The sequence below is a fragment of the Talpa europaea genome (assembly GCF_964194135.1).
Source record: "Talpa europaea genome assembly, chromosome: 1".
In the NCBI taxonomy this organism is placed as follows: domain Eukaryota; kingdom Metazoa; phylum Chordata; class Mammalia; order Eulipotyphla; family Talpidae; genus Talpa; species Talpa europaea.
The window spans coordinates 4,535,626-4,560,260 of record NC_140073.1 but is presented as its reverse complement, the minus strand read 5'-3'; the positions used below and the strand labels follow the sequence as shown (position 1 = coordinate 4,560,260).

The following is a 24,635-nucleotide window of genomic DNA, read 5'->3' as shown; positions in this document are numbered from 1 at the left end:
GCTTCAGTCTCTCTCTCAAGCCCCTCACAGCACCTGGCTGGGTGGGAGTGAAAAGCCTTTGGAGCAGACGCTGCAGCTGAGCTCCCGCCTGTTCCCTGCTCCTGCTCTCCCAGCTGCCATCAGGTCAAAGAGCAAGGAGGGGTGGTGCTCTGGGAGCTTGAGGGTAATGCAGGTCTGGGGCTGCCCAGGACAGAGGTGGTACTAGAGAGACACAGTCTCCCCGCTGCCGGGTTCAAGTCTAGCACTTGCTTGGACAGCCTGCACCTGTGCTCCTGGTGCTCCCCTCGTCTGTCGTTGGGCTGTTCCTATGTGTGACATGAATGACAGGCTGGAGCCCACCTGCCAGGGCCAGTGAGCTCTCTGGGAATAGCCTGGAGCGCTCACTCTGCAGAATCTTCCCAAGGCCTGGGTATGGCTCCAGGCTTCTTGCCAACGCTTACCTTGGCACTGGAGACCCCTTCCAGCTCCTGCTGGGCATCTCCCCACCCAGGCCTGGGCTCCGGACCAGCCCCAGTGAGGGTAGGTTTCGGGGCTGGGAGTCACAAAGTCGAGGGAGAACCGCTCCCCAGCTCAGCACCTAAGGCCGCTCGCCCAGCCCTCGGCTTCCAGGACTCTGGCCCCAGGTGGGCCTGTGCTGGGCCAGGATAAGCCAAGGCTGCTGTTTTAGGTCCCAGAAAGGCTGCATGACATTGGACAGGTCACAGGTCACTTGGCTTTCCTGAGCTTCTATGTCCTTATCTGAAGGATGTCCATGAGGTTGAAATAAGATCGTGGCCAGGACAGGGCCTGGCAGAGTGGTGAGCACGCCATGATGACTTCCTTCCCCTGGGGAAACTCTGGGCCAGTCAGTCAGCCAAGAGGGCAGTCTGCAGTGGCCATGGAGGAGATGTCCATGTGCTGCAGCTGCTTCTGGAGCCCGAGGAAGGGCCAGCCCAGCTCCAGGGCCGGTTAGAAGTAGACTTGAGCAGAGGCCAGCATGGGGAAGGCCAGGAGGGGGTGGGGGCTGGGCTCCAGCCCCTGCAAATCAGACACCAAGAAAGCAGATTTACCGTCCCTGCCCTGACCCCGAGGAGCTGAGGGGCAGTGGAGTAGGGTCCCCAGCTTCCCGCTCGTGGGGTGCTCCCGCCCAAAGGGCTGTGGGGGGGCAGGTTGGGCTGGTGAACTGGACAGGAGGGAGTTGAACTGAGAGGAAGGACTTAGCAGGCTAGAGCCAGGGGATGAGGCTGACTGGGCAGGGCTGGGGGACAGCTGAGCGGCAGGGCTGGGGGAGACCTGAGGGGCAGGTGTGGTGACTGCAGTGGGGCCAAGGGGCACGGAGGGCGGAGGGGACAGGAGAAGGCCAGGGGGACTGTGCGGCTGCGGGTCTGGAGAGAGTTGCTGAGCCAACGAAGAGGAGCCGGGGGAGGGCAGCAGGCCTGGTTGCCCCTGGGTCCTGGGGCCGGAGGGCTGCTCAGCCTGGCGCCAGCAGCCAGAGGGCTCCAGAGCAGGGCAGGGGGCACAATCCAGGGGGCACAGACGCTCGTGCATGTGCAGGGTCCGGCTCCACCAAGCCAGCTCGTCCTGCAGGGCTTGGATCTCCTTCCGCAGGGCGTGGTTATGCTTCTCCAGAGACTCGTGCTGCTGCGGGTTTGGGAACAGATGGGGGAGTGAGGCAGCCTGTCCCCACTCCCAGGGCCCTCAACTCAGGGAAAAGGCACCACCACCACCATCCAAGCGTCCTCATGGGGAGCCCTTGACTACTCTGACCAGCCACCCCCTGCACCACCCAGCCAGGCTCCCCCATTCCACATCAGAGTCGGGCCCAGATCTGCCTGCTCTCCATCCTCTGCCTCCACCAGCCTGGGATCTCCATCAGCCTCTTCACTGGTGCCCCACCCCCCTCGTTCCAGGGGAGCCATTGGATGCCTGTGTCGTTTGTTGCACACTAGAGGCCTTTTAGAGGTCCTGTGGACTCCCCGTGCCCGAACCACCTCTCACACCTCCGGGCTGATCTCCTGCCCCCCTGCCCTTCCTGTCCCTCAAAGGGACGCTGCTTCCTCAACACCCTTCCTGTCCCTTCTGTCTGGATGCTCATGCAGCACCACACACACACACACACACACACCCGCCCCCGCCCAGGGCAAATCCAGATGCCGCAACTTAGGTGTCATTCTGTCCTGGCCGCCTCTAGACCCCTTATGCTCCTGCTGGACGTCTGGGCACCCAGAACTGCCCACCACAGCCTGGGGAGGAGCTTGTCCTCCAGGCTGGCAGCCAGGGGTGTGCCCAGCCCCATGTCCCAGAACCAGCATGGACTCTGAGAAGCCCGACAGCCACCAGGTGCACATCTGAGCAGCCATTTAGGATGACAGAAAACACAGACAGAGCTTCAGTGCCCCGGCCCATGGGGCCAAAGGCCAGCCCCGCGGCCCCTGGCTTCCTTCCCCTCCTCACCCCTTTGTGGACAGGTTTGCAAAGAAACGGCAGGGTGTTCAGGTCCTGGACGCCAAGGTCCAACAGGCCTCAGGGCCCCACAGCCCCATCCCAGGCTCTGCACGTGGGATGATGTTTTAAAGACCCGTCCCCAGATCCCCCTGCACCTAAATTCTCTAAGGCTTTCGCCTGCAGAAATTGAGTCACCTACTCACTTGTTCATTTGTGCATTCATTTGCCGCCTTCGGACTGTTTGAATGCCACCCACTCGGCGAAAGCGCCCCCGTGAAGTTACTATCACCCACTCCCTTCTTTCCTCTGGCTTTGTTTTTCCTCACAGCATTTATCACCACGCGACATCCCAAATATTTCTTGGAGCATTTGTCTATCGGGGAACCCCATGAGAATACGAGCCCCGGGGCTATGGGTGGGCTTCTGTCTGCTATGCTCACAGCTGCATGCCCGCTGCTCACAGCTGTGCCTGGCTGCAGGCGCCACTCAGCAGGCTCTTCTGGAAGGAATGGAGGGTGAGGCCTAGAGGGTCTGCCTGGTGCCAGGCAGGGCGATTCGGGCCTCAGGCCTCATTGGAGCCAGGGCCATTCCATCTGCCCATAAGACCTTTTCTTTCCTTCATGTTTTTAGAAAACTCCTGCTCATCCTTCAAAGCCAGGTCAGACTTTCCCCAACTTTCAGCTGCGGGCCCTGCCTGTGTTCTCAGAGCACTGAGTTCTGACTCTATCATTTGTTCCACCGGGAATTCTCTCTTCTGTCTGTCAGGCACTGTTCTGGCTGACAGGGAAACAGCAGGGAGCAGCTCTCCGCCCTTCTGGCACTCACATCTGGTGCTGGAGACAAGCAGCCAGCAATGGAATAGGTAAGAGGTTGGTGCCAACAAGGAAAGTACTGGGAGTAACCCAAGGGGGTCTCTTTATTCACACGGTTTCGAAAAGCCTTTCTTAGGCAAAACCCAATAGGACTGAGGATCTGACTGGGCTATGTCTGAGGGCAGGGGAACAGGCAGGGCAGAGCCCCTGAGGCTGACCAGTGAGGAACAGGGAGATTTGGGTGCAGGATATTAGTCCAGGGGGAGTGCAGTGAGGGGAGGGGGTGCAGAGAGCACCGGGCGGGCGGGCGGGTGGGCTGTGAATTTTACTCCTGAGCAGAAGGACTAAGGAGCGTGCAGCCCTCCCTAGGGCCAGCTCTTTACCTTCCTTCTCCTCGCAGAGGAAGTGGGGGCCAAGGGTCAGGTTACCAGCAAAGTCAAGTCGAGCCCGCCCCTCCCCCGCTGGGCTCCTTTGCCTCCTTCAGCCTCCACGGGGTCCCCCAGCAGGCAGGGCCGGTTACCTCTGTCTTCGGACCAGCACAGCAGAGCTCAAAGGAGGAAGCGACTTGCAGCTAATGAGCTTCACTGCTGGAGCCCCAACGCCAGCCCCTCATTGTGTGGTCTCGGTCACCCACTCAGAAGCCTGGCAGACAGTGATGAATTGCACTGCCACTCCCTTCCGGGGCCTGATGGGGCCTCAGGAGGTGGGAACTGCGGGGAGGGGGCAGGGGCTGACTCGAAGCAGATCAGTGCGCTGGAGTCTGGCTCTTGGCCTCTACTTGCTGCCCCCGCCGCCTTTGTGTCCCTAGGCCCCCACGCTTATCTGGCACACGGTTCACACTCGGTGCACCCAGAGACTTCCCTCCAAACTCTGGCAACTCTGGCACCTAGAGCCAGGGTGGAGAGAGGTTGCGGGCAAGTGGGGGGGGGAGTCGGGGGTGGGGGAGAAGTCCACCTGGTGCAGGGCATCCGCCTTGTCCGTGTGCTTCTGCCGGCTGCGCTGGGCCGCCGCCCGGTTCTTCTGTTTCTTCTTCAGCTGCTTCTGATGCTCCAAGGGGTCCTGCAGGGCGGGAGGCAGGGCCTCAGGGGCCTGGAGGGGCAGCTGTTCCAAAAGGCCAACCCATCCCGAGTTTATTGGTTGGGGGGTGACTTTCTCCCAAAGCCACCTCTGCCTCCCTGTGCGCCCACACCCCCATCGCAGGCACAGCAGACTCCCTGGCCTGCCAGCCTCATCCACATGTCCCGCCGACAGCGCAGGTTTGGGGAGGCCGTGCTGGCAGCGGGGCACCTCGGATTTGAACCATACTGACTTTACACCCACACACCTCTCCTGAGCAGCTGTGCGGCTCTGGGCCACCTCATCTGTACCCTGGAGGCCTGGAAGTGCCTTCCTCAAGGTCAGAGAACAGTAGCCGGGGTGGGGTGGTCAGCGCCGCACTTGCTGGCACCTCTGCCTGGTGTTGGCTGTGTGGGCGTCAGGGCAGGGCCGGCCTGGCTGGGCTCTACTGGCCTGTGTCCAGAGCAGGCCCAGAGCCTCACTTCATCGACCTAACAAGCATTTATTGAACACCCACATGTGCCAGGCACTGAGCGAGGTGGGCACAGCAGCAAAGGAAACAGGCAAAGCCCCTGCCCTCAGGTTATTCATGAATAGACACAGAAGCAGCCAGTGTGACTCCCCCTGACCCAGGGGTCCAGGAAGCTTGGAGGAAATACTTAAACTCCCCAAGCTCCGGAGGGTCCAGGGAGAGGGAATGTTGAATACCTCCCAGGCCAAGCCCCCCAGCCAGTGCCCGGGGAGGGGAGCTCTGAGGGTAGGGAGATGCTGGCTCCCTGCTGAGGACTCTCAGCTCCCCAGTCCATGGCCACAGCAGGGCCTATCCAGGTGTTGGGGGGTGGGGGTGGGGGAGGGGCGGCGGGTGAGAGCAAAGGACCAGAGCTGGGGGCAGGGAGCCCACAGTGAGAGAGGGATGGGCCCTGCTACCTGGCCCTGGGAGAGGGCCAGGACCTCCAAGGGGAACATGGCCAGATCCTTTGGGGAGGAAAGAGAAGATTCCTCAAGGCAGAGTGGGGAGAACAGGGGGGAAGGAGAGGGCAGTCTCCAGGGGTTCTAAATGGAGGCCGGATCTGCACCCCCAGAGCTGGAAAGCCCTCATTCTAACCCCCTGGTTTTCCAGGAGAAGAAACTGGGGCCCAGACAGGGGGTATGTGGAGCCCAGAGTCACACAGCACATGGGGACAGAGCCAGGGCAAGGAGCTCTGATCCCATCCCTCCCTTCAGGCACACTGGGGATCCCCTTCTCAGTCTGCCCCTGGCCCCCTGTACTCACTGTCCCGGGCAGCAGCCCGTCGCTCCCGCAGAGGTGCATGGCTTAGAGCAGGGGAGCAGGAGCTCGCGTTGGATTGGGGCGTCCCTCAGTCGCTGTGACCTCCCAGTGCCCTCTGGGGGCCCAAGGAAGTGGCGGCTCTTTAAATCCACAGTGACCACTCCGCCCCCAACGAGGCGAGTTTCAGTTTCTCCTAAAGGCACCGGCTGCTCAGAATCCCTGGCTCGGGTTAGCTCACGTGTCTGGAACTTCCTAACATGAACTGGCCTTCCGGCCAGCCCCTTCTCTGGGAGGGAAGGGGAGGTAGGTAGCCAGGTATAGACAGGGTGCTCGGGGGAAGGCTCTGGAGGGACAGAGCCGAAAGGAGAAGCCAGTGGGGACAGAGGGTTCATGTGGGCTGTGGTTTGGGGAGCCAGAGTTCACAGCCCGCCTCTGGCACCTTGGAGCTGTGCATATTTGAGGTGCCTTGTCCTCTCTTGGCCTTAGTTTCCTCATCAGCAGAGAGTGTGGGAAGATGATACAAATATCTGCTCACAGACTTCATGTAGGAATTAAACAAACCACCCCCAAACCCTCTGAGACCAACATTGAGCATATCTGCAAAAATAAGCAGTGCCCTTCACTAGGAGAACAGATGGATGAACTAGCGGGTTTTCTGACAACAGGCTCCCAGCAGGAGAGTGGCGGCCGGCAGGGAGCAGCCAGGGTGGCTCCCAACTCTGTGATTCCCAGAGTGGACGTCCACAGTTCTGTGCCTTAGTTTTCCGATCTGTAAATTGAAGATAAAAATGACTCTGTTGCAAAGACTGAATGAATGAAGGCAGGTGAGGTCCCCAGGTACAGCAAAAAGACTTGGACCACTCACATGAGAAACACAAAGTTCAAAGAGAGATGGGGGCTGCTGCAGGGGACACACAGAAGCTTCGATCATGTGTCTGGTGTTGTACTGCTTAAACTGGGAGTACAGTTCTCCGTGACAATTTTTTTTTTTTTTAATTTTATTTATACACGAACTGGGGTACAGGCCAGAGGTACGGGAGGGTGAGAGGATTCACCAGAGACCGAGCAGGGAACAGAACAGGCAGACAACCGAAAACACTGCTGAGGGGAGCAGCGGGCGCAACAGGAGAGGTCTGCCCCGCCATGTGGGTCACCTCCCTGGCCGGCTGGGAATTGAACCCGCACAACAGAGCCTGTGGACAGCTCCACAGCACTGTACTCCAGCCGCTGCCCCACCAGGGAGGCCCTCTGTAACAGTATTTTATTTATTTATTTACTTAAAGATTTGTTTATTTATACAAGCACTGGGTACAGTCAGAAGCGCGGGAGGGTGAGAGAATTCACCAGAGCCAGAGCAGGGAGCAGAGCAGGCAGAAGGACTGAAGTACACTGCTGAGGGGAGCAGCGAGCAGCAGGAGAGGTCTGCGCGCCATGAGGGACCCTCCTCTGGTGGCCGGGGAGCAGCCGGGGATCGAACTGGCGCCGCAGAGGCTCCAGGCAGCTTTGCAACCCAGCACTCAACCACTGCGCCACCGGGGAGGCCCTGTAACAGTATTTTTATCCACACTTTGGAGTATACCTGAAATGTTTCTTAGTAAAAACTTTTACTAAGTACCTTGAACCCCGAAGCCCCAGGGCAAACCAACGAGGTGGTTCTCTGGGAGCTGGTGTATAGAGAGGACACCCACTGGGAGGACTGAGGAGGCACGCGCCCTGTCCAGCAGCGGCTGATGTGCAGCAAAAAGGGCCTGACCTGGCAATTAGGGCATCTGGGGTTCGTGTCTGAGTCCTGAGGTTTCAGGACCAGGGGTGTGAGGTCACAGGAATGGCAGATACAGTGGACTTGAGCTTCTGCTGGGCAGTGGTGTCTGGTGCATCGTGTTCAGCAGTTCACCAGCTGCCCCTGAAATTATTAGAAGAGAGCTGCAATTGACTAGCCATGTCTGCCATGCTGGGATTGGTTGGTAATGTCTGTCCTGAGCAGGGCAATTACAGTCCCTACTGCACCTGGCACTGGACATGAACCCAATCTGGGCTTTAGAGTCAGAAGACTTGGCCCTGATGCCTGGCACGCTCCCCACCAGCTCAATGGCCAGGAGCCCCTGTGTTCCCTCACGTACGCTGGGGATGAGAGAGAAATCATACACACATGCGCTAGGGTTACAACACTGTTTGGAGGATGGGCCAAAAGGAGATAAGATCTTCACCTGTTATCAAGTAGCACCAGCTGAGAATCCATTCCCATGAACAGGCTCATAGTTGAAAATGGCCATGTGGGTGGGATTGGGTTTGATAGCTGGGCCTGTCCTACCTTGCTTGGCCTAAGGAAGTTGAGGAGGTACCCCATGCAGTAAGGCTGCCCCAATGTCTCTGAATACACTTGTTTCCCAGAAACCAGGAGGTCTGGGGCCTCTTGCCTGAGGCGGGCACCTGAGGGGCTCATTAACCCAGCCCATGAGGCCCACAGGGAAGGATGGGGCAGCCAGAGCATGATGTAACCAAGAAAAAACACCTGGGGGAGGGTGGCTCGGGCCCTATGTCCCTGTCCACCCCCAGGCCCTGCCCTGGACCCCCGTCTTCTCTCCAGACCCCACGGCAGATGGAAATGTGCTGAGGCCACTCCAGGGAGGCCATGACCTTGGAGGAAGACGGAAGCAGCCAGAAGGCAGCATTTATGGCTTGATCTCCCTGAGGAGTGGCAGGGAGGGAGGGGCACAGAGCAGGTAATGTTTAACCAGGAACGGCTGTGCCAGGCTTCCCGAAAGAGGCGGAGGCCTCCCTGGGCTGGCAGGGCAGGCTCCGGGGCCATCCAGTCCATGTGCTCCCTCAAAAGGGGAGGAAACCAGTGCCCAAAGAGGCACGGCTACCGCGGGAAGGGGCATCGCTGGAGGGAGGATACAGCAATCTCCCCCACACCCTCGGTCCTTCTCCAAGGGCTTGTCCTCGAAGCCCAAATCCTGCAGGCCTAGCTGGAAGCCTGTCACATTCTCTGAAGTGTCCCCTGCATCCCTACATGGCAGGTGTTCAATTAATGAGAACACGAACCTAAGTCCAGCCAGCTGAGAGCTTTAAACGCTTCCTGGATGAACGAAAGCACTTCTGCTCTACTCATTCCCACGGGGCCTATCCCAGGTTCCTGGGAGGCTCCTGAATCAACCTGCTCATTTTACCAGTGAGGAAACTGAGGCTCAGGGAAGGGAGGTTGCCCAGCTGGTTTGGGAGAAGCCAGGTGCGTTGATGCCCTGTCCTGATTCCTTCCGACCTCCCAGGGTTGCAGAGACGTGGGGGCTCCAGTTGCACAGGATGAGGACCCCTTTTTCTAGCCCTGCTACAATATGTACCCTTCATTTAAGGCCTGGCTTCCTTAGGGAGCTTCAGATGATGGGGGCTCGAGGCTGGCTGTCCACATCCCACTCCCAACTGCTATGGGCCTGCGTGGATATTGTGCCTCAGCTGGGAGGAGTTTACAACCCAGCAGAGTCGGGCTCACACCCAGCACATCAGCTGGCAGGGAGGGCAGGAGGCCACCTGCCCATGAGGGTGGCTGCAGGCTGGAGGGAGACTTCCTGTTGGGAGGTCAGAGGCAGCTTTCCAGGAATCAGGTTTGATCCTGGGGCCTGGTACTTGATCTCAGGCAAGTGACTTAACTAGCCTCTTGATGCCTTGGCTGTAAAATGGGGATAATGGGGATAATGATGTAAGGCTGTGATGAGCAACATATGCAAAGGCTTCGAGCAGAGCCAGCCCAGAACAAGTCACATAAATATGTGCTAGACTTTTAAAAAAGGTGCTTAACAAGTATCTGATGATTTTGTTGTTCACTACAGGTTTGATTTCATTATTATTTACTTTGAGGAAAAAAATGGTAGAATGTAAGAACAGGATTTTTTTTCTAATGAAATACATTTTTTTTTAAAGATTTATTTATTTATTTATACAAGCACTGGGTACAGTCAGAAGCACGGGAGGGTGAGAGGATCCACCAGAGCCAGAGCGGGGAACAGAACAGGCAGACTGACGAAGTACACTGCTGAGGGGAGCAGCGGGCACGGCAGGAGAGGTCAGCCGCGCCATCCTAATGAAATACATCTTTAAAAGAAAAAAAGTTAACGATTGTGTCCAACTGTATAAGGGAGCATTTAAAGCTTATTTTTTTTATTTTTGTGTAGAAGAACTGGGGTACAGGCCAGAGGTACGGAGGGTGAGAGGATTCACCAGAAACAGAGTGGGGAACAGAACAGGCAGATTGAAATACACTGCTGAGGGGAGCAGCGGGGAGACAGGAGAGGTTTGCTGCACCATGTGGGTCAGCTCCCTGGCCAGGGATTGAATTCAGGCCAGGCCACAGCGGTGATAGCACTGAGATAACCACAAGGCCACCAGGGAGGCCCAGAGCATTTAAAATTTGATGTAAATTACTCAAAATTGCTCATCTTTACAAAGGTGTCCCAATAAGGGAAGGGAAATCAGGATTTCCCTTCTTGGCATTACAGGATCTAAGTTGGTGACAAGACTAGTGTTCCCAGCTTCAGGCACGGCTGGATCATGATGTTCAAACAGCATCATCAGCAGTCAGTGTCTCCGCATCAGCTCTCGTCTGGGCCGGCTCCAGGCTCAGGCAGGACGCACTCGGGCTAGTAAGGTGGCATCAGAAACACCAGCCAAGCTGCCCTGGGAGGAGGGTGCATTCTCTGCCGCTTTCCCAAAAGTTCCAACCCAGTGGGGTCTCCTTGGTCCAGCTTGAGTCAGGAGGCCATTCCTGACATCATTCACTGTGGCCAAGAGATAAGGTAAAATTAACAGGCAGGAGCCAGGCCCACCCCAGGTCTCAACCACAGGGATGCAGGGTGAGAAGGAGCAACTCCGGGGCATTGGGTGCTAGGGGCCCAACAAGGAGAAGCAAATGCTGGGCTGACGCCACCTTGGCTGGGGTTCAGCTATGAGCACACCCGCCTCTCTTGGGGCTCTCTGCCCAGTTTCGCAGCTGACCAAGTTGGGGAGGAAGTTCCATGTGCACGGGACAGCCAAGTCCCGCTGAGGGGCCGATTTTTACCACAATCCCTCGTGAGCAGTCACAAAAGCTAGAACCTGCAAAGAGCCGACCTCCCGGGAACTGGGTGACTTCACTCGGGCTCCATGACACCATCACCGCCTGGTCCTTAGCAGGAGCTGGCGCCCGGTCCCGTCCCCAGTGTTCCCGGCACAGCTAGGCCCCCTGCCACCTCCAAAGCTGGTGCTTTCGATTCTCTGCTATTCCTTTAACATGCACATCTTTCTTGGAAGCCGACTGGAACTTTCGGAAGTGGGCAGGGAGCATGAATAATAAACAGCTGAGCTTGGAAGGGCCCGCGGCCTCCTGGCGCACTGTGGGATGTGACCGTGGTGGTCTGAGTCCCAGGCAGGCTCAGTTGCTGGTCTCTGTATGACCCTGGGCAGACCCTGGCATCCATGTCTATAAACCTGAGGTAAAACCCTTGCCAGCGAAGCCCAGGCTGGCACCCTGCTGAGATCCTGGAAGCTGGTGAGAAGGAACTGTCAGGGGCCTTGGCGAGGCCCTCCCGCTCCTCCAGGCCTCACCCCCTTATCTGTTCATTCCCCAGTTCCCAGAAAGCTGGAGGGACAGGAGGGCCTCGCTGGGAGGTTGGTGCCAAAAGTGACCAGCCTGGGCCATGGGGTAAGGAAGGGGGAGGCAGAGGGCAGGCCGCAGACGAGAGGCGGCTTGCTCAGCGCCGAAGACTTGGACTGAGGGAGGGTGTCCAGAGCTTTGGTTGGCAGCTCAGAAATGGGTCAGAGAACCTAGTGATTTAGAGACTGTTCCATGGAAACACCCCCAGCCCTCCTGGGTAGGGAGAACCCCAGTTCTCCCCTGGGGTCGCCTGTCTCACAGCACACGTCTCTTCAGGTCACGGGGGTGGGCAGAGTGATTTTACCCCACAGCAAGCAGTCCTGTGAGACACCAACGGAGCATCCTACTCTTGACCTGGACCCTGACACGTGTACTGGATAGTGTCAGATCCCACAGGGACTGGGCCCCAGTCCCAGCCCAGGTGGTCGCCTGTGCTTCCCTGGCCTTGATGAACAAGCTACCTCAGCTCACAGGACTCAGGGGGACACGCAGGGTGTGACAGCGGACACAGGTGGACACCCAGAGGGAGAGCCGCGCACAGGAGCTCCATCCCCACGGAGGTGGGGTGCGTGCCCCTCCGGTGTGGATGTGTCCACCTGCCTGGAAACTCTCTGAACCCAAACTTTTGGGATTTCAGGAATCATCACGTGGGTGTGCTAGAACATGAGCTCCACATTCTGCCTTCTGAAGAGAATGGGGGCGGGGTTGAAAATCCCAAGCTTTAATCATAACAGGGCCTTTCTGGGCCCCTGCCCTCACCCAGGGGCCACCCAGGAAAGCCCCCCTCCGTGTTGTCTCATTAGACAAAGACACTCCCATTGCGCAGGAAATGACCACGCCTTCAGGAGTCGTGTCAGGAACGGGGTCAAAGACCAAGCATCAGGACAGAAGATGCCCGAGCGCTCTTATCACCTAGGAATTTACGAGGGTTTTAGGAGCTCCGTGTTGGCAACCAGGATACTATAATCCAATATCATCCACCCAGTCTCCGCTGAGGAAACTGAGGCTGAGCCAGAGGAGGGCACCTGACCCAAGGCCCAGGCGGAGGCAGAACCGGCAGATCAGGTTCTGCGCTGCTCCAGCGTGCCCTTCTGGCATCTCGCCCTGCAGTGGAGCCACGCAGGGCGCCTCAGCCGGCAGGAGGCAAACCTCAGGTTCCCAGCCAGAGCTCCTGGAGCCAGGAGGGGGCCCTCACCTGGGAGAGGCTGGGGAAGGGGCCTGGAGAGCAGGGCTCACTGCACTCAAGTGCCGCCAGACTCCAGGCCTCTGCGAATGCGCAGAATCGGGGCAGGGCAGCAGGTCCCCGGGTGTGGCTCCTACCCGTGAAGTGAAGGAATGTGGCAGGTCACCTCTGATGGGATTTAGAAAACGAAAAGACCCGAATCCCTGCCTTCACGGAGTGTGCGTCCCAGTGGGGCGGAGGGTGGGAGAACGGAGGCAATCAAGCCCGCGAATGGTAGCGGCTGGTTGAAGGCCTTCAGCCCCGGGGATGGGGCGAGCTGAGGAAAGGATTTGGGGGGTGTGGGATGAAGCAGTTTGAAATTCAAATAAGGGTAGTGGGGGGGCCTCCCTGAGACAGCCGAACAAAAGTGTTTTTGAGACACCTGCGCCAAGACGTGAGGAGGGAGGCGGCGGTGGCGGGAGGGGTGCGCTGGGGCAGTGGCGGAGGCTGGTGCCGGCTGGTTGGAGGGCTGGCCATGGCGGGAGCAGGCCTGGGGGCAGAGAGCCGCAGGACCATGTGTGCAGGACCGTGTAGGTCTCTGAAGATTTTGGGCTCAAACTTTGAAAGATACAGGGAGCAGCCTCAGAGGGCTGAAGCCTCCGGGAGCAGACACCACAAAAGGCGGCTCTCCTTTGGGGTGGGGGTAACAGGGAAGCCGGCTCAGAGGCGGCTGCAGCAGTGCAGTGAGCAGAGCCGCTGCTTCACCTGTCCATTGGCGGGAATGGTGGAACCTGCTCTCGGGTGGCTCAGTGAAGACACAGCATCTACCTCCCCTCTCTGTTCACCAGCCCAGACTGGGGGAGGCACAAAGCCGTCGGCACCGCCTTGCTCTTGAGGATGGTGCCGGCACAGGAGGGGTAGACGTGGATGCAGTCACTGGAAGAGCTCAGGTTTTCAAGCCCTTCCCCACTCCTGAGGTTCTGGAAAGGGCCAAGGATGTCATGTGCCCTAGGGAGGGTGGCAGGGGTGAGTAACGGCTCATTCTGTCATCTGGAAGTTGGAGAGGATACCGCCTCCGCCTCCCACGAGAGGCAGCTGGGCTGAGAACTGTAAGGAGGTGGCTTGAGGGCTCTGGATGGCCACTCGAGGCACCTGGCTGTGACCCGAATGTTGTGCATATCCACTGGAGTTAGGGCCACCCTCAGATCCTTACCGCCTCCAAGGACATAAGCGTTGGCAGTCCCAGAGCAGGCCAGGGCACAGCTGTGGTCCATGGGCAGTTGCCTCTGCAGTGATTAGGTTGCACATTTGCCCTGGCAAGTCTCTGTTTACTATCTAGTAGGACAAATTGTAAACACTTGGGTATGCTGCCACCAAGTGCTGGCTGGCGCCTGTCATGCACCTGTGATCCAAAAATTAAACTGGCATCATAGATCACCAGGATTTTACTCATCAAAACTGTAACTTTCTTTGAAACAACTTAATATGGACATTACACTTGAAAAGAATCAGAAATTTCATCTAGACCAAACTTAAAAATATTTATGTACACAAATAAATAAAAATAACTATGTGTATGCCGTGCCAATGTTTCATGATCAGGAATAATAATTTAAGCAGGTCTTCTCCCCTGACTTTTACTGTGATTGTTCTGGAATAAAAAGTCTCATTAGTTGTCCTCAGGATTGTAACAGTGATATATGAAGCAGACTGGCTAGATCAAAAAGCTGTATGTCTTAAAACTATAAATCTAATCTTTCTCCCCCACATTAGTTAACATGCTTTTTTCCAAGGCGCCCAGAATTCTCTCCCGACATTACAACACCCTTCTGAGCACCAAGATCTCCTCCAAGCCCTCAGGATTTAGGCATTTTAACTTCATGGTTCTCTCTCGTGAAGACATGTACTCCTGGTTACAGCTAATTCTCACATACACATCTCTACAGACTTTTCCCAGTTTTCTTTCCTCGGATATTCCTTATTTCCCTGAGAGCACTTTTTCCTCCTTTCCATGAGGCAATTGAAAATAGAGCTTGTCACTCGGCCCCAACAGCTGTCTTTAAAAGCCCTCCCACCTCAATTTCTACTTACAGGCAATTATTATTTAGAAGTTACACATAATTACATGCTGATCTCCTATTTCACAGAGTTTTGAGATTTTTTCAACTGATATTCATTGGAATTCTATGTGGCCCTTGGGGAACTACAACTACCCAGACAGGACAGGGTTGTGAACCTGACGTTTAAACAAGAATTTCAAAGCGCGTGATAAAGTAGCACAATTCCGAAGTGCTCCTCGTGACGCAGGGCTACAGGCCAGACTTTACGGTGGAATGACAGTGATTTTCAAACTCTCGTGGTTGTCAACCAGGGAGACAGACACACATTCACAGAAATACCCAAACAAATGTTGTTCAGTCATTACTCACTTTACTACCGGACAAAGGCAGTAATTTCTTCTTTCTGTTCAGTTTTTGCTACAAGCGTGAGGCCCGTGAAGCCGCTAGCCCTGTGGTCAAAAGGACTGTAGTGGCTGGAAGGGCCAGAGCAGCAGGATCTCTATGACCCGAGCAGATGGGTGAAGGAGGATTCCTGGAGCCCTTGATGGCTTTTGCAGGCTTTTTATTGAATTGACCGGGTACATGGCGGGGGGGCGGGGCTGGCGCCGGGAGGCTGGCAGATCTTCCAGCCCCCAGCAAGTCTTAGCTCTTTCTGGGCTCTCTGGCGTTTTCTCGAGGCCTCTACTCCTCTGCTGGTTTTCTTTCTCGTGGTTCTTTCACTCTGCTGGCGTCCCCGTGACGCCGCTCTTACAAGCCCTGTCTCTCAACCCAGGTGCACCCACCTATACATGCCCACACCCTACTCCAGGTGTCCGCCATCAGGCATGCATTTCATCTAATGGCAGCAGGGCAGAAAAGCCGGATACTTACCCTACAAGGACAAACACCAGTGGTTTCATATGGCTCAACTTACTGGAGACACTAATTTCTCAGTCTGTTTAGTGGGTTGCATCGAAGTTTGAAAAACACTTTTTAATGGGTTACTTTTTAAATTTAAGAGGGATTTAAACTTGGCTTTTTCCCTGCATCCACAGCTCACAGCGTGGCCATCTCTCCACACTGGTATGTTACAGTTCCACCTCACTCTTCCTTAGGCTTCATGGAATGCACCAGCCACGTGTGGCACAACCCCAGCTCAGGTGATAACCCCTACTGGGGCACCCAGATTTCTTCCAAACCATGTGGCAGTGAACTGCCTTGTCCACGTCCATGTTTATGTGCTGGGGCAAGAATTTCACCAGCGGAGGCTCAGGGAGGCAGGAAAGAGGTTCCAAGGGTCTGGGCATTTCATACTGGGAGCTGAGTTGGGTCTCCACATCTTCAAACAGGAGCTTCTCTTATGTGTGCCTGGGTCAAGGGCAAGCCGACCCTGGGCAGGGTCACTGCGGATTCGGGCAGACAGGTAAAGGAATCTGGGAGCCTTCGGTGGGATTTTACAGGCCTTTAATGTTGAAGCAGGGAACCAGGTACACAGACACACCAGGCGGGGAGGCCGGCAAGGCAGGGAGGCTGGCATGCAAAGCCAGGCAGGCAGGGGGGCCGGCAGGCTCAGGAAGCAACCGAGCCTCCCAGTCCACCTTGATCTTAGCGTTCTTTCTTCTCTCTGGCATTCTCCCTCTGTCTCATCTCATCATCTCATAGGTGAAGTCTCTTTTCTTTTTTTTTTTTTAATTATTTTAATAGAGGCATTTTTTTTTTATTTGTTTGTTTGTTTTGTTTATACATGCACTGGGTACAGTCAGAAGCGCGGGAGGGTGAGAGAATTCACCAGAGCCAGAGCGGGGAGCAGAGCAGGCAGAAGGACCGAAGCACACTGCTGAGGGGAGCAGCGGGCACAGCAGGAGAGGTCTGCGCGCCATGTGGGACCCTCCTTCGGTGGCCGGGGAGCAGCCGGGGATCGAACTGGCGCCACAGAGGTCGCGGGCAGTTTCGCAACCCAGCGCTCAACCGCTGCGCCACCGGGTAGGCCCAGGTGAAGTCTCTTTTCAGTTGTAGTGTTCGCCTCAGAGATGCCACCCTTTGACCCCCTCACCTTCTAGGCCCAGGTGTGCACACTTACACATGCGCACGCCCATGCTCTACGGGCCCAGGTGTTTGTAATCATAGGTGCACATGCCCCACGCCCACACCCCTTGGCCCCAGGCATCCACGCAGCTTAGGAGCAGTGCAAGACCTCAGGTGCTGCTGTTAGGGGGAAAAGGCTGTCCTAAAGCTAATTCCATACAGGCTTTGTGGACTCCACCCCCACCCCAGGCCAAAGCCAAAGACACTGGGAACTCCAAATCCCATCACCACCAAAGGGAAGGTGGCTGGGACCGGAGGGTGGGGTTAAGCAGCCAGGTTGATATAAAAGCAGACACGTGGGCTTTGGGGGGGGTTCCCCCATTTTTGACTCTCTGCCAGCTCTGAGAGTGCCTTTGGGTTTCCAGGTCGGCGGATCGGGTAGGACGCGGTAAAGACTTTATTTCCCTATTTTCTCCCTGAGTTGTACATTTTCCTTATTTCCTTTTCCCTTGTAAATAAACCTTTTATTAACCTTTTGTGTGTGCCTTCAGTGGAGTATTAATAAGTCCCTTTTAAGCGCGCGGGTGAGGACCCACAGCCAGGCAACCCGTTCAATATCAGGGCTGCTCTATAACACTGCCTTGAAGGCTAGCAGCGGGAAGGCGGGGGAAAAGCCTCATTTGATTTCATTCACCCGACACTGGGGGAGGGCAAATGGTACTGACTGAGGGGGTCCAGTTCGGCACCCCGTTCTGTCCAAACCGTTCTATCCACCACCTTCCCCCGCCACACCCACTGCCTTCTTCTGCAGAATGGGAGGTCAAGTTCACAGAATACTTCTCCTCTAGACAAACACCATGGAGATACCCAGAAAAACAGCGCACTTGTCTGTCCGCCAGACATGAATTTTTTTTATAATTTTTCATTGCAGCAACAGTGCATTATAACATACATTTCAGGGGTGCATCATTGTAAATCAACACCTGGATATATAAGCTCACTACAAGTCCAATTCCATCCTTCACCAGACAACAGACCTGGATTTAAATTGATGTGCAAGCTCCTTGAACTCTGAACTCCTCCCACCGACCAAAAGGAAGCAAGCCGCCCCTGGCTGCCCAGGAGGATGAGGCAGAAAGCGTGGAGCGCTTTGCAAACCATGACACAGCGCTCAGGTATCCTCAGCTGGTGCTGCTGGTTCTTTTGCTGGCTTTAGTGCCTGTCACCTCTACCTGGTGGTAGGCTGGGGGAAGGGGTCAAATCAAGCCGCCAAGAGGCCAACCTGGCCTCAGTTTCCTCATCTTTATTGACGCCAGCGCTGAGGGAAGGCATCGAAACTCTCGGGTAAAGGCCTTCATTTGACAACCAACACTCACTAAGCCAGTCACCGCCCCGGGTGCCCGGCGAGCCTCAGTCCTCCCCCGGGCGGGAGGAAGAATCGTGCGTCTGGGAACAGACCCCGCGGCGCCCCGAGCGGGCGGCCCCTCGCGCCGGCCGGCCCCGCCCCCGCCCTCTCCGCACGGGACGGGGCGCCGCCGCGCCACGGACGGGTCCGTGACCGCCCGCACGCCTGGACACGCTGCCCGGGCAGGAAAGCCACCGCCCCGATGCCCGGAGCAGGGAAAGGGGGAGGCCCTGGAACGGGCGGGTTGAGGTGCCGAACGGGGCGGCCGTGGTCCCGGCGTCCAGGCGCCACCCCGGGCCGTGGGCGCGGGCTCGGGGCGAACACCCGCGCGGCCCCGCGCCGTGCGGCCCGGACGCCAGCCAGGAGCTCCAGGCGTCCGTTCCCGGTCGAGCCCGGCGTCCAGGGAGGCAGGACGGCGGCGCCCTCGCCCCGACTCCGCGGCGGCGCTGGGTTAGCGCGGGCGGCCCCGCAGGAGGCCCCGGCACCGCTAGGGGGACCCCCGCGGCCCCGCCGGCGCGGCGCAGTCACGTGGAAGCGAGGGCGGGACCAGCCGCGCGCCCGACCAATAGGCGGCGCCGTCGGCAGGCGCGCTAGCCAATAGGAGCAGCGGGGGGGGGTCCCGGGACGAGGAAGAAGCGCGGCCGGGAGGGGGCTGCTGGGGCCATGGGGCTTCTGACCATCCTGAAGAAGATGAAGCAGAAGGAGCGGGAGCTGCGCCTGCTCATGCTGTATCCTCCCGGAACCGCAGCCGCTCGGGTAGCGGGGCCCCGGCGGACGGGCGGCGCCAGGCGCCCCCTGCTGGGCGGCCTGCGCCAACTGCCCTTCGTGCGTCACGCGCGGCGCCGACACTGCGGCGCGGGGGGGGCGGGGGCGCGGGCGCGGGCGGGGGCGGGGGCGGGGCCGCTCGCCGGCCTGAGGTGCGGGTCTGAGGCGCGGGGCCCGGGCGGAGCGGGGCGCGGAGGGGGCTGGGCGCCCCCCGCCGTGGGTCTGGCCCGCGCTGTCCCCGGGCTCGGACCCCCCCCCCAGCCCCGTCAGAGGGGCCCGGCCCCGCCCCGAGGCCGCGTCCCGGGGGCCCCGCCGACCCCGCGACCCCGCGAGGGCGCGTCGGTCGCCTCCGCCCCTCCCCTCGGCGACCGCGATCCGGGGCGCCCTCGGCCTCCCGAGCCCCGCCGGCTCGGCCGAGCACACGTTTATGCGCGCGAATCACGTAAAAGCGATGTTTTCAAAACAGTTCTCGCCTCCAGGGTTTCCGTAGCGCCTGCCGCGTGCTGGACACCGTCCTGGGGCGAGGGTGAAACAGCAAAACAAACCCTACCTCCGCGCACTGGTGCGGTGCGGGGGAGGGGGGAGGGGCCAGCAGACACCGCCGAGGCGCGCGGTCCGTGTGGAGAAGCGCGCGTGAGAAAGCGACGGCTGAGTCCCCGGTGCTGGAGGCCTGGGGCACCTGGCTCAGCGGAGGGCGCGGCCAGGCAGAGACAGGCCTAGGAGGCCACTTGCTGAGCTGACGGGGAGCCGGAGCCGAGTGAGGATGCGGGAGGGCCGGTGGGGGCGCGTGAGATGCCGGAGTCAGCTCGTGCATGTCCGGGGGGCCCAGGGTCTAGGGGCCGTGAGCAGGGGCAGCGGGTGGCACCTGAACCGTTGGAGTCATCCGCACAAACAGGACTTGGTACCTGAAAGTGGACAGTTACAGAACCCAGGTTCGCCCATTTGTCTGCTTACTCATGCAGCAGCAAAGGGTTTAGAATATTCCAGAAACAGGTGAGGGTGACTTGCTTTCGCTGTTTCCTCTGGCTAGATCGCTCTCCCGCAGTTCTTTGGAGAGCTGGCTCCTTGTAGTTTTTACCGCACTTCAAGACCCTCAGAGAGGCCTTCCCTGACAGCCAAGTGAGAGGAAGCCCCTCCGCCGGCCTCCAGCACGGCCTCTGTGTGGGAGCTCTAACACTCAACGGGCCTGATGTGTATGCACTGTCTCCCCACTCCGGTGTCACCTGTGCAAGGCAGGGACTTTGTCTCCACCACCCCTTCACCCCCAGCACCAGAAGAGGGCCTGGCACTTAGTAGGTGTTCCGATAATATTGTGAGAAGAATTAAGGGTCAGGATGAGACATTCACGTCCTACTGTACACTTACATGTGGTTCCGCACATTGCTTTGCTACATGGTGGAAGGTGAGGAGTCCCCTAAAGGGGGGCACTTTGGTGATGTCACCACGCTTCAGAATGCCAGGGCTGCTCCTTAACTTGGCGCCCCCTAGTGGCCTGGACAATGCTGGCAAAACAACCATCCTCAAGAAGTTCAATGGGGAGGACATTGACACCATCTCCCCCACGCTAGGCTTCAACATCAAAACCCTGGAGCATCGAGGGTGAGCAGGGACCTGCCCTGGGGCTGGTCCAGAACAGGGCAGGGAGGGTGGGTGAGGAGCCTGGCTGGCAGTCCAACCACCCCCCTCCCTACCCAGATTCAAGCTGAACATTTGGGATGTGGGTGGCCAGAAGTCCCTGCGGTCCTACTGGCGGAACTACTTCGAAAGCACCGACGGCCTCATCTGGGTGGTGGACAGTGCTGACCGCCAGCGCATGCAGGACTGTCAGCGGGAGCTCCAGAGCCTGTTGGTGGAGGAGGTGGGCATGGGACCCAACTGAGTGGGGGGGTAGCCAGGCTTCCATCAGCATACAACCCCAATACTTCATGCAGGTAGGTGGACGTGTGGACGTCTTCATCAGCAGATTCCCCAAGGGTTCTGTGGCCCCAGAGGGCCACCTAGGGTGGGCCCTGTTCCTTCCCTGAGCCCTTACCACATGCCCAGCACTCTTGGGGAAGCAGAAACCACTTGTGTACCCAGTGCAGGGAGGCCCAAGGCACAGGCAGGTCACACTTGCAGAAAGAGACCTGGGTTCACATCCCTCAAAGTCACCACTTCATCACCCCGAGCCTCAGTTTCCCTACCTGGCTTTGGCTTTGGGAGAATGACTCGAAGGGTGTGTGCAGCTTTGGGAGGCAGAGGTGCTGAGCTCAGGAGTCAGCACATAACTTCACTGAAAACTTCACTGAAACCTCCACCTCCTCATCTCTAAGATAATTAGGATAATCTTCTCATTTATTTTCTGGACCAAAACACTTTTCTTTAAATAAAATTTTAGAGTCTCAGAAAAGTTGCAAAGACTGTGAAGACACGCATGTATACCCTTCACCAGCTTCCCAATGGTAACGTCATGCCTGACCGCTGGAGATTGGTCAAGACTGAGAAACTAACATTGGTTACTATTAACCATAGGTTTTATTTGGAGTTCATCAGTTTGCCCATCAGTGTCCTTTTTCTGTTGCAGGGTTTGATCCAGGTTCCTAACTGCATTTCTAGTTGAAAATCAGGACCCTTGAGAGTGAGAGAGGGAGTTGTTAATAATTGTGCAGGAACAGAGGCCCCCACAGGCTTGTTCTGAGCACTGATATCGGGTCACCAGGCAGAACAGTAGCTGCCTTCTAGAGGTACAGCGGGACCAGCGAGAGCTCGCTGTCCAGTGCCCAGCCCAGGCCTGGTACCCTTTGGAAGTGCTGGGTCCACCCAGCTCAGTGGAGGGACTCCCAGCCACAAACACTGACATGGACAAAGCTGAAATCAGGCAGAGTGAGGCCTGCTGGGAGCGAAACAGTTAAATGGCTTGTGAACTTGGAAGAGGGAGGGTCATTTCCAGCAGGTCTCCATGGGCCCCTGGGAGGGTCACATTCTTTGTGAACGTCAAGTCATCAGAGGGGAGCAGACCACAGGGGAAAGTGTGGGTCACCAGGGGTCACCTTGCCCGTTTATGGCAGAGGAAAGAAACTGAGGAGAGAAGTGCCTGCTGGGTGGAGCCAGGCCCTCAGCACGGCCCGGGGCTCCCTTCGCCCCACAGAGGAGCAGCCCGAAAGGCCACGTGCACACTTGGCCTCTCCCCGCAGGACAGGGCCTGACCCCACTCTTCCGGGCCGACCCGGACCCCAAATGCTCTGGCCAGCAGAGGAGGGGCCGGGGTGCCCTCTGAGCCCCCACCCCCTTGCTCCTCCATTTTCTCCCCCAGCGCCTGGCTGGAGCGACCCTGCTCATCTTTGCCAACAAGCAAGACCTGCCCGGAGCGCTGTCTTCTAACGCCATCCGCGAGGTGAGTGCTGGCCGTGGCGCAGGCGCGCAGAGGACGGGGGCAGCCCTGCTTTGTTGGTTTATATACAAGCATTTATGAGCGAGCGCCTGCTGGGTGGCAGGACCTGTGCAGGCCCTGGAGACTCAGTGATGACTAGGATGGAGCGGTGCCTCCCCGGGGGGTGGGGGGAGGCTGCCCTGCAGATAGAGTGTTCCAGAGGGCAAGTCATGCCTTCTGTGAGCTGGGCTCTGTGCAGCAGTTAACTCCTGAACACCTTGCCTACCCCAGCTTAGAGAGGTCACGGTCCCACAGCCACACAGCTAGTAAGTGGACAGGCCAGGATTCGAACACAGGTCAGGACCTGTATCTTAACTGTTACTCCGGAGCTTGCTCTCCAGAATGAGGAAGAAGGCGGTGAAAATCCTGCTTTTGCCACTGGTTGCCTGTGTGGCTTCAGGCAGGTTGCGGAACCTCTCTGACCTTCAGTTTCCTGCTCAGTACAATAGCCGTCACAGCCGAGGCTCGCGGGGCCCCGGGAGGAATGGATGAGAGCGCATCTCGGGCCTGGCGCACAGTGCCTGGGTCCTGGCAGAGGCCCGGGTGCCCGTGCTTCTCTCCAAATACTAAGGGGCAATGCTGGCTTGTCAGTGCACAGACCAGGAGCCACGAGGGGCAGGGGCTGTCCGCGCAGGACCTAGAGGGAGGCGTGGATTTCTCTCAGGCCTGGAGAGGCAAGAGGCGACAGGCAGGTAGGGCCTGTGGTCACGGGCACCTCTCGCCATCCCCAGGCCCTGGAGCTGGACTCCATCCGCAGCCACCACTGGTGCATCCAAGGCTGCAGCGCCTTCACCGGGGAGAACCTGCTGCTCGGCATCGACTGGCTCCTGGATGACATTTCCAGCCGCATCTTCACGACTGACTGAAGTGCTCTAGACGCCCCACCTCGCAGTCCAGAGCCCCAGGTCTTCACCAAGCACCATCCACGGGGGGGTGGGCGTCCTCCACCGGTTCCACTAACACTCCCTGCCCCACTCTGTAACCTGCTGCTGCTACTGCCGCCCTCTCCTGCTGCTCCGTGGCCGGCCAGCTCCCATGGTGGGGGGGCTGCTGCCCCGGCTCCTGACCCGGCCTCGCGCAGCTGCCGTACCACCGGGGGAGGGCAGGGGCTGGGCAGGGGCTGCCTCTGCTGCTACCAAGGCTGAGCGCCTTGTCCTTTGCTCAGCTGTGAGAATAAACCTTCCCTGGCCCTGATTGTCCTGATTTCCTGGTCAGATCATTTGTTGATTCAACTGCTTAGAGATGACCCGGCACCTGCAGTCGAGCAGGGGGCCGGGGGGAGTGGGTGACGATGGCGGGACTCGCTGCTGTGTCAGAGGGATGGGCAAAGAGCCATGGAGCCACAGGACAGGGCAACAGCTGATTCCATTTGGAAGAGTTCAGGTGGGCTTCCCAGATGTGACGGCAAAGCTGACGAGTGGTTTTCTGGATAGAAGGAGAGGGCGGGGAGTTGCCGGGGTGGCTGCTACCCTCAGAGGTGTGGATTAGAAAAGGACGTCGCCCCACATCAGGGCTCACGGCGTGTTGGGCTTCAGCTCCCACTGCCCGCCGCAGCCAGCAGCCCATGTGCAGTGGGCAACTGTGCACTGTCCAAGGCAGCGTTGGTTCAAGCAGAGGGAATCACGCCGCAGAGGAGTGAAGGGAAGGGCCTTGGGAAACGGGCAGGAGTGAGGACAGGTGGAGGAGGACGCGGCCAGCGGGGAGGGCTAGCTCACTGGGAGCAGAGCTGGGAAGCGACCTTCCCTGAGGGCTTTAGGACACTTCAAGGGCCAGGCTGGGAGCCAGGGTGACCCCCTGCCACTCCAGGCAGGACAGACAGATGTTTTCGCAGACCCCCTGCTGTGGTCCTGCAGGGACCCCTCACTCCAAGGGTTCTTTAGAAGGGGCTCCACCTTTCCCATGTTGAACTGGCCTATGCAGTATCGACTGTTCGTCTCCCGTGTACATGGGAACTGAGCCTCCGGGAGGTTATGGGACTTGCCCAAGCAACCAGCTAGGAAGTGGGAGAGCTGGCGTTTGGACCAGCGCTCATCCTTCCAACTGCTTTCAGCCTTTGCCTCTGCTTGGACTGCAGATGCTACTGATGGGGATCAGCCTGACTGAAGAGGGGAGGGTGGTTTTCCCAAGGAAAAGGCGAGGAAGAGACTCAAGATTTATTCCTGAACTGGCACCAGCATTCCTTCCTGAGGGGGAGAGGCCTGTGCAAAATCTGGGTTCTCTTAGGGTCATAAGAGGGGACTGGATGCTGGGGAGACCACCTCACAGCATGAAATGTCGGTTGATACCTCAGTTCCCCAGCCAGGCGGATGGCACCTACTTGCCAGGGTTGGGATGAGGACCATGGGTTGGTGTCTTGTGCGTGATAAGCACGGTCACGGTGTGTGATAAGCATGTGTGTGATATATGTGGTCACGATCCTGATCGCTGCTGAACCACAAGGGGCTCAAACTGATGCAACCAATGCCAAGACAGCCACTCACAGGCCCAGGTGAGTCAGCCAGTGCTCTAGTCCTAGGGGCTCTTAGCAGGGGCCTCCATCTAACAAGTGAATTATTCATGGTTTGAGACAAGAACATGGCAAGGTTATGTTCGCAAAGGCCTGTGGGTGGGGAGCATGCCCTGTGGCAGAGTCCGCACCGCAT

At 58.0% G+C, this 24,635-nt stretch overlaps 2 protein-coding genes across 2 annotated transcripts; one reads left to right on the top strand and one right to left on the bottom strand.

The window, feature by feature from the left end:
- Positions 1 to 948: 948 nt before the first annotated feature.
- BATF2 (basic leucine zipper ATF-like transcription factor 2) lies at positions 949 to 5,604 on the bottom strand (the record flags this gene model as incomplete). Its single annotated transcript, XM_084252426.1, has 3 exons — positions 949 to 1,620; positions 4,191 to 4,295; positions 5,566 to 5,604. 3 exons carry the CDS (start codon positions 5,602 to 5,604, stop codon positions 949 to 951), a joined length of 816 nt encoding a protein of 271 aa, XP_084108552.1.
- Positions 5,605 to 18,464: 12,860 nt separating this feature from the next.
- Positions 18,465 to 23,187, top strand: ARL2 (ARF like GTPase 2). Its single transcript, XM_084236015.1, has 5 exons — positions 18,465 to 18,547; positions 20,073 to 20,183; positions 20,280 to 20,442; positions 21,877 to 21,957; positions 22,725 to 23,187. The coding sequence occupies exons 1-5, from the start codon at positions 18,483 to 18,485 to the stop codon at positions 22,857 to 22,859; spliced, it is 555 nt and encodes a 184-aa protein (XP_084092141.1). The 5' UTR covers positions 18,465 to 18,482; the 3' UTR covers positions 22,860 to 23,187.
- Positions 23,188 to 24,635: the final 1,448 nt, after the last annotated feature.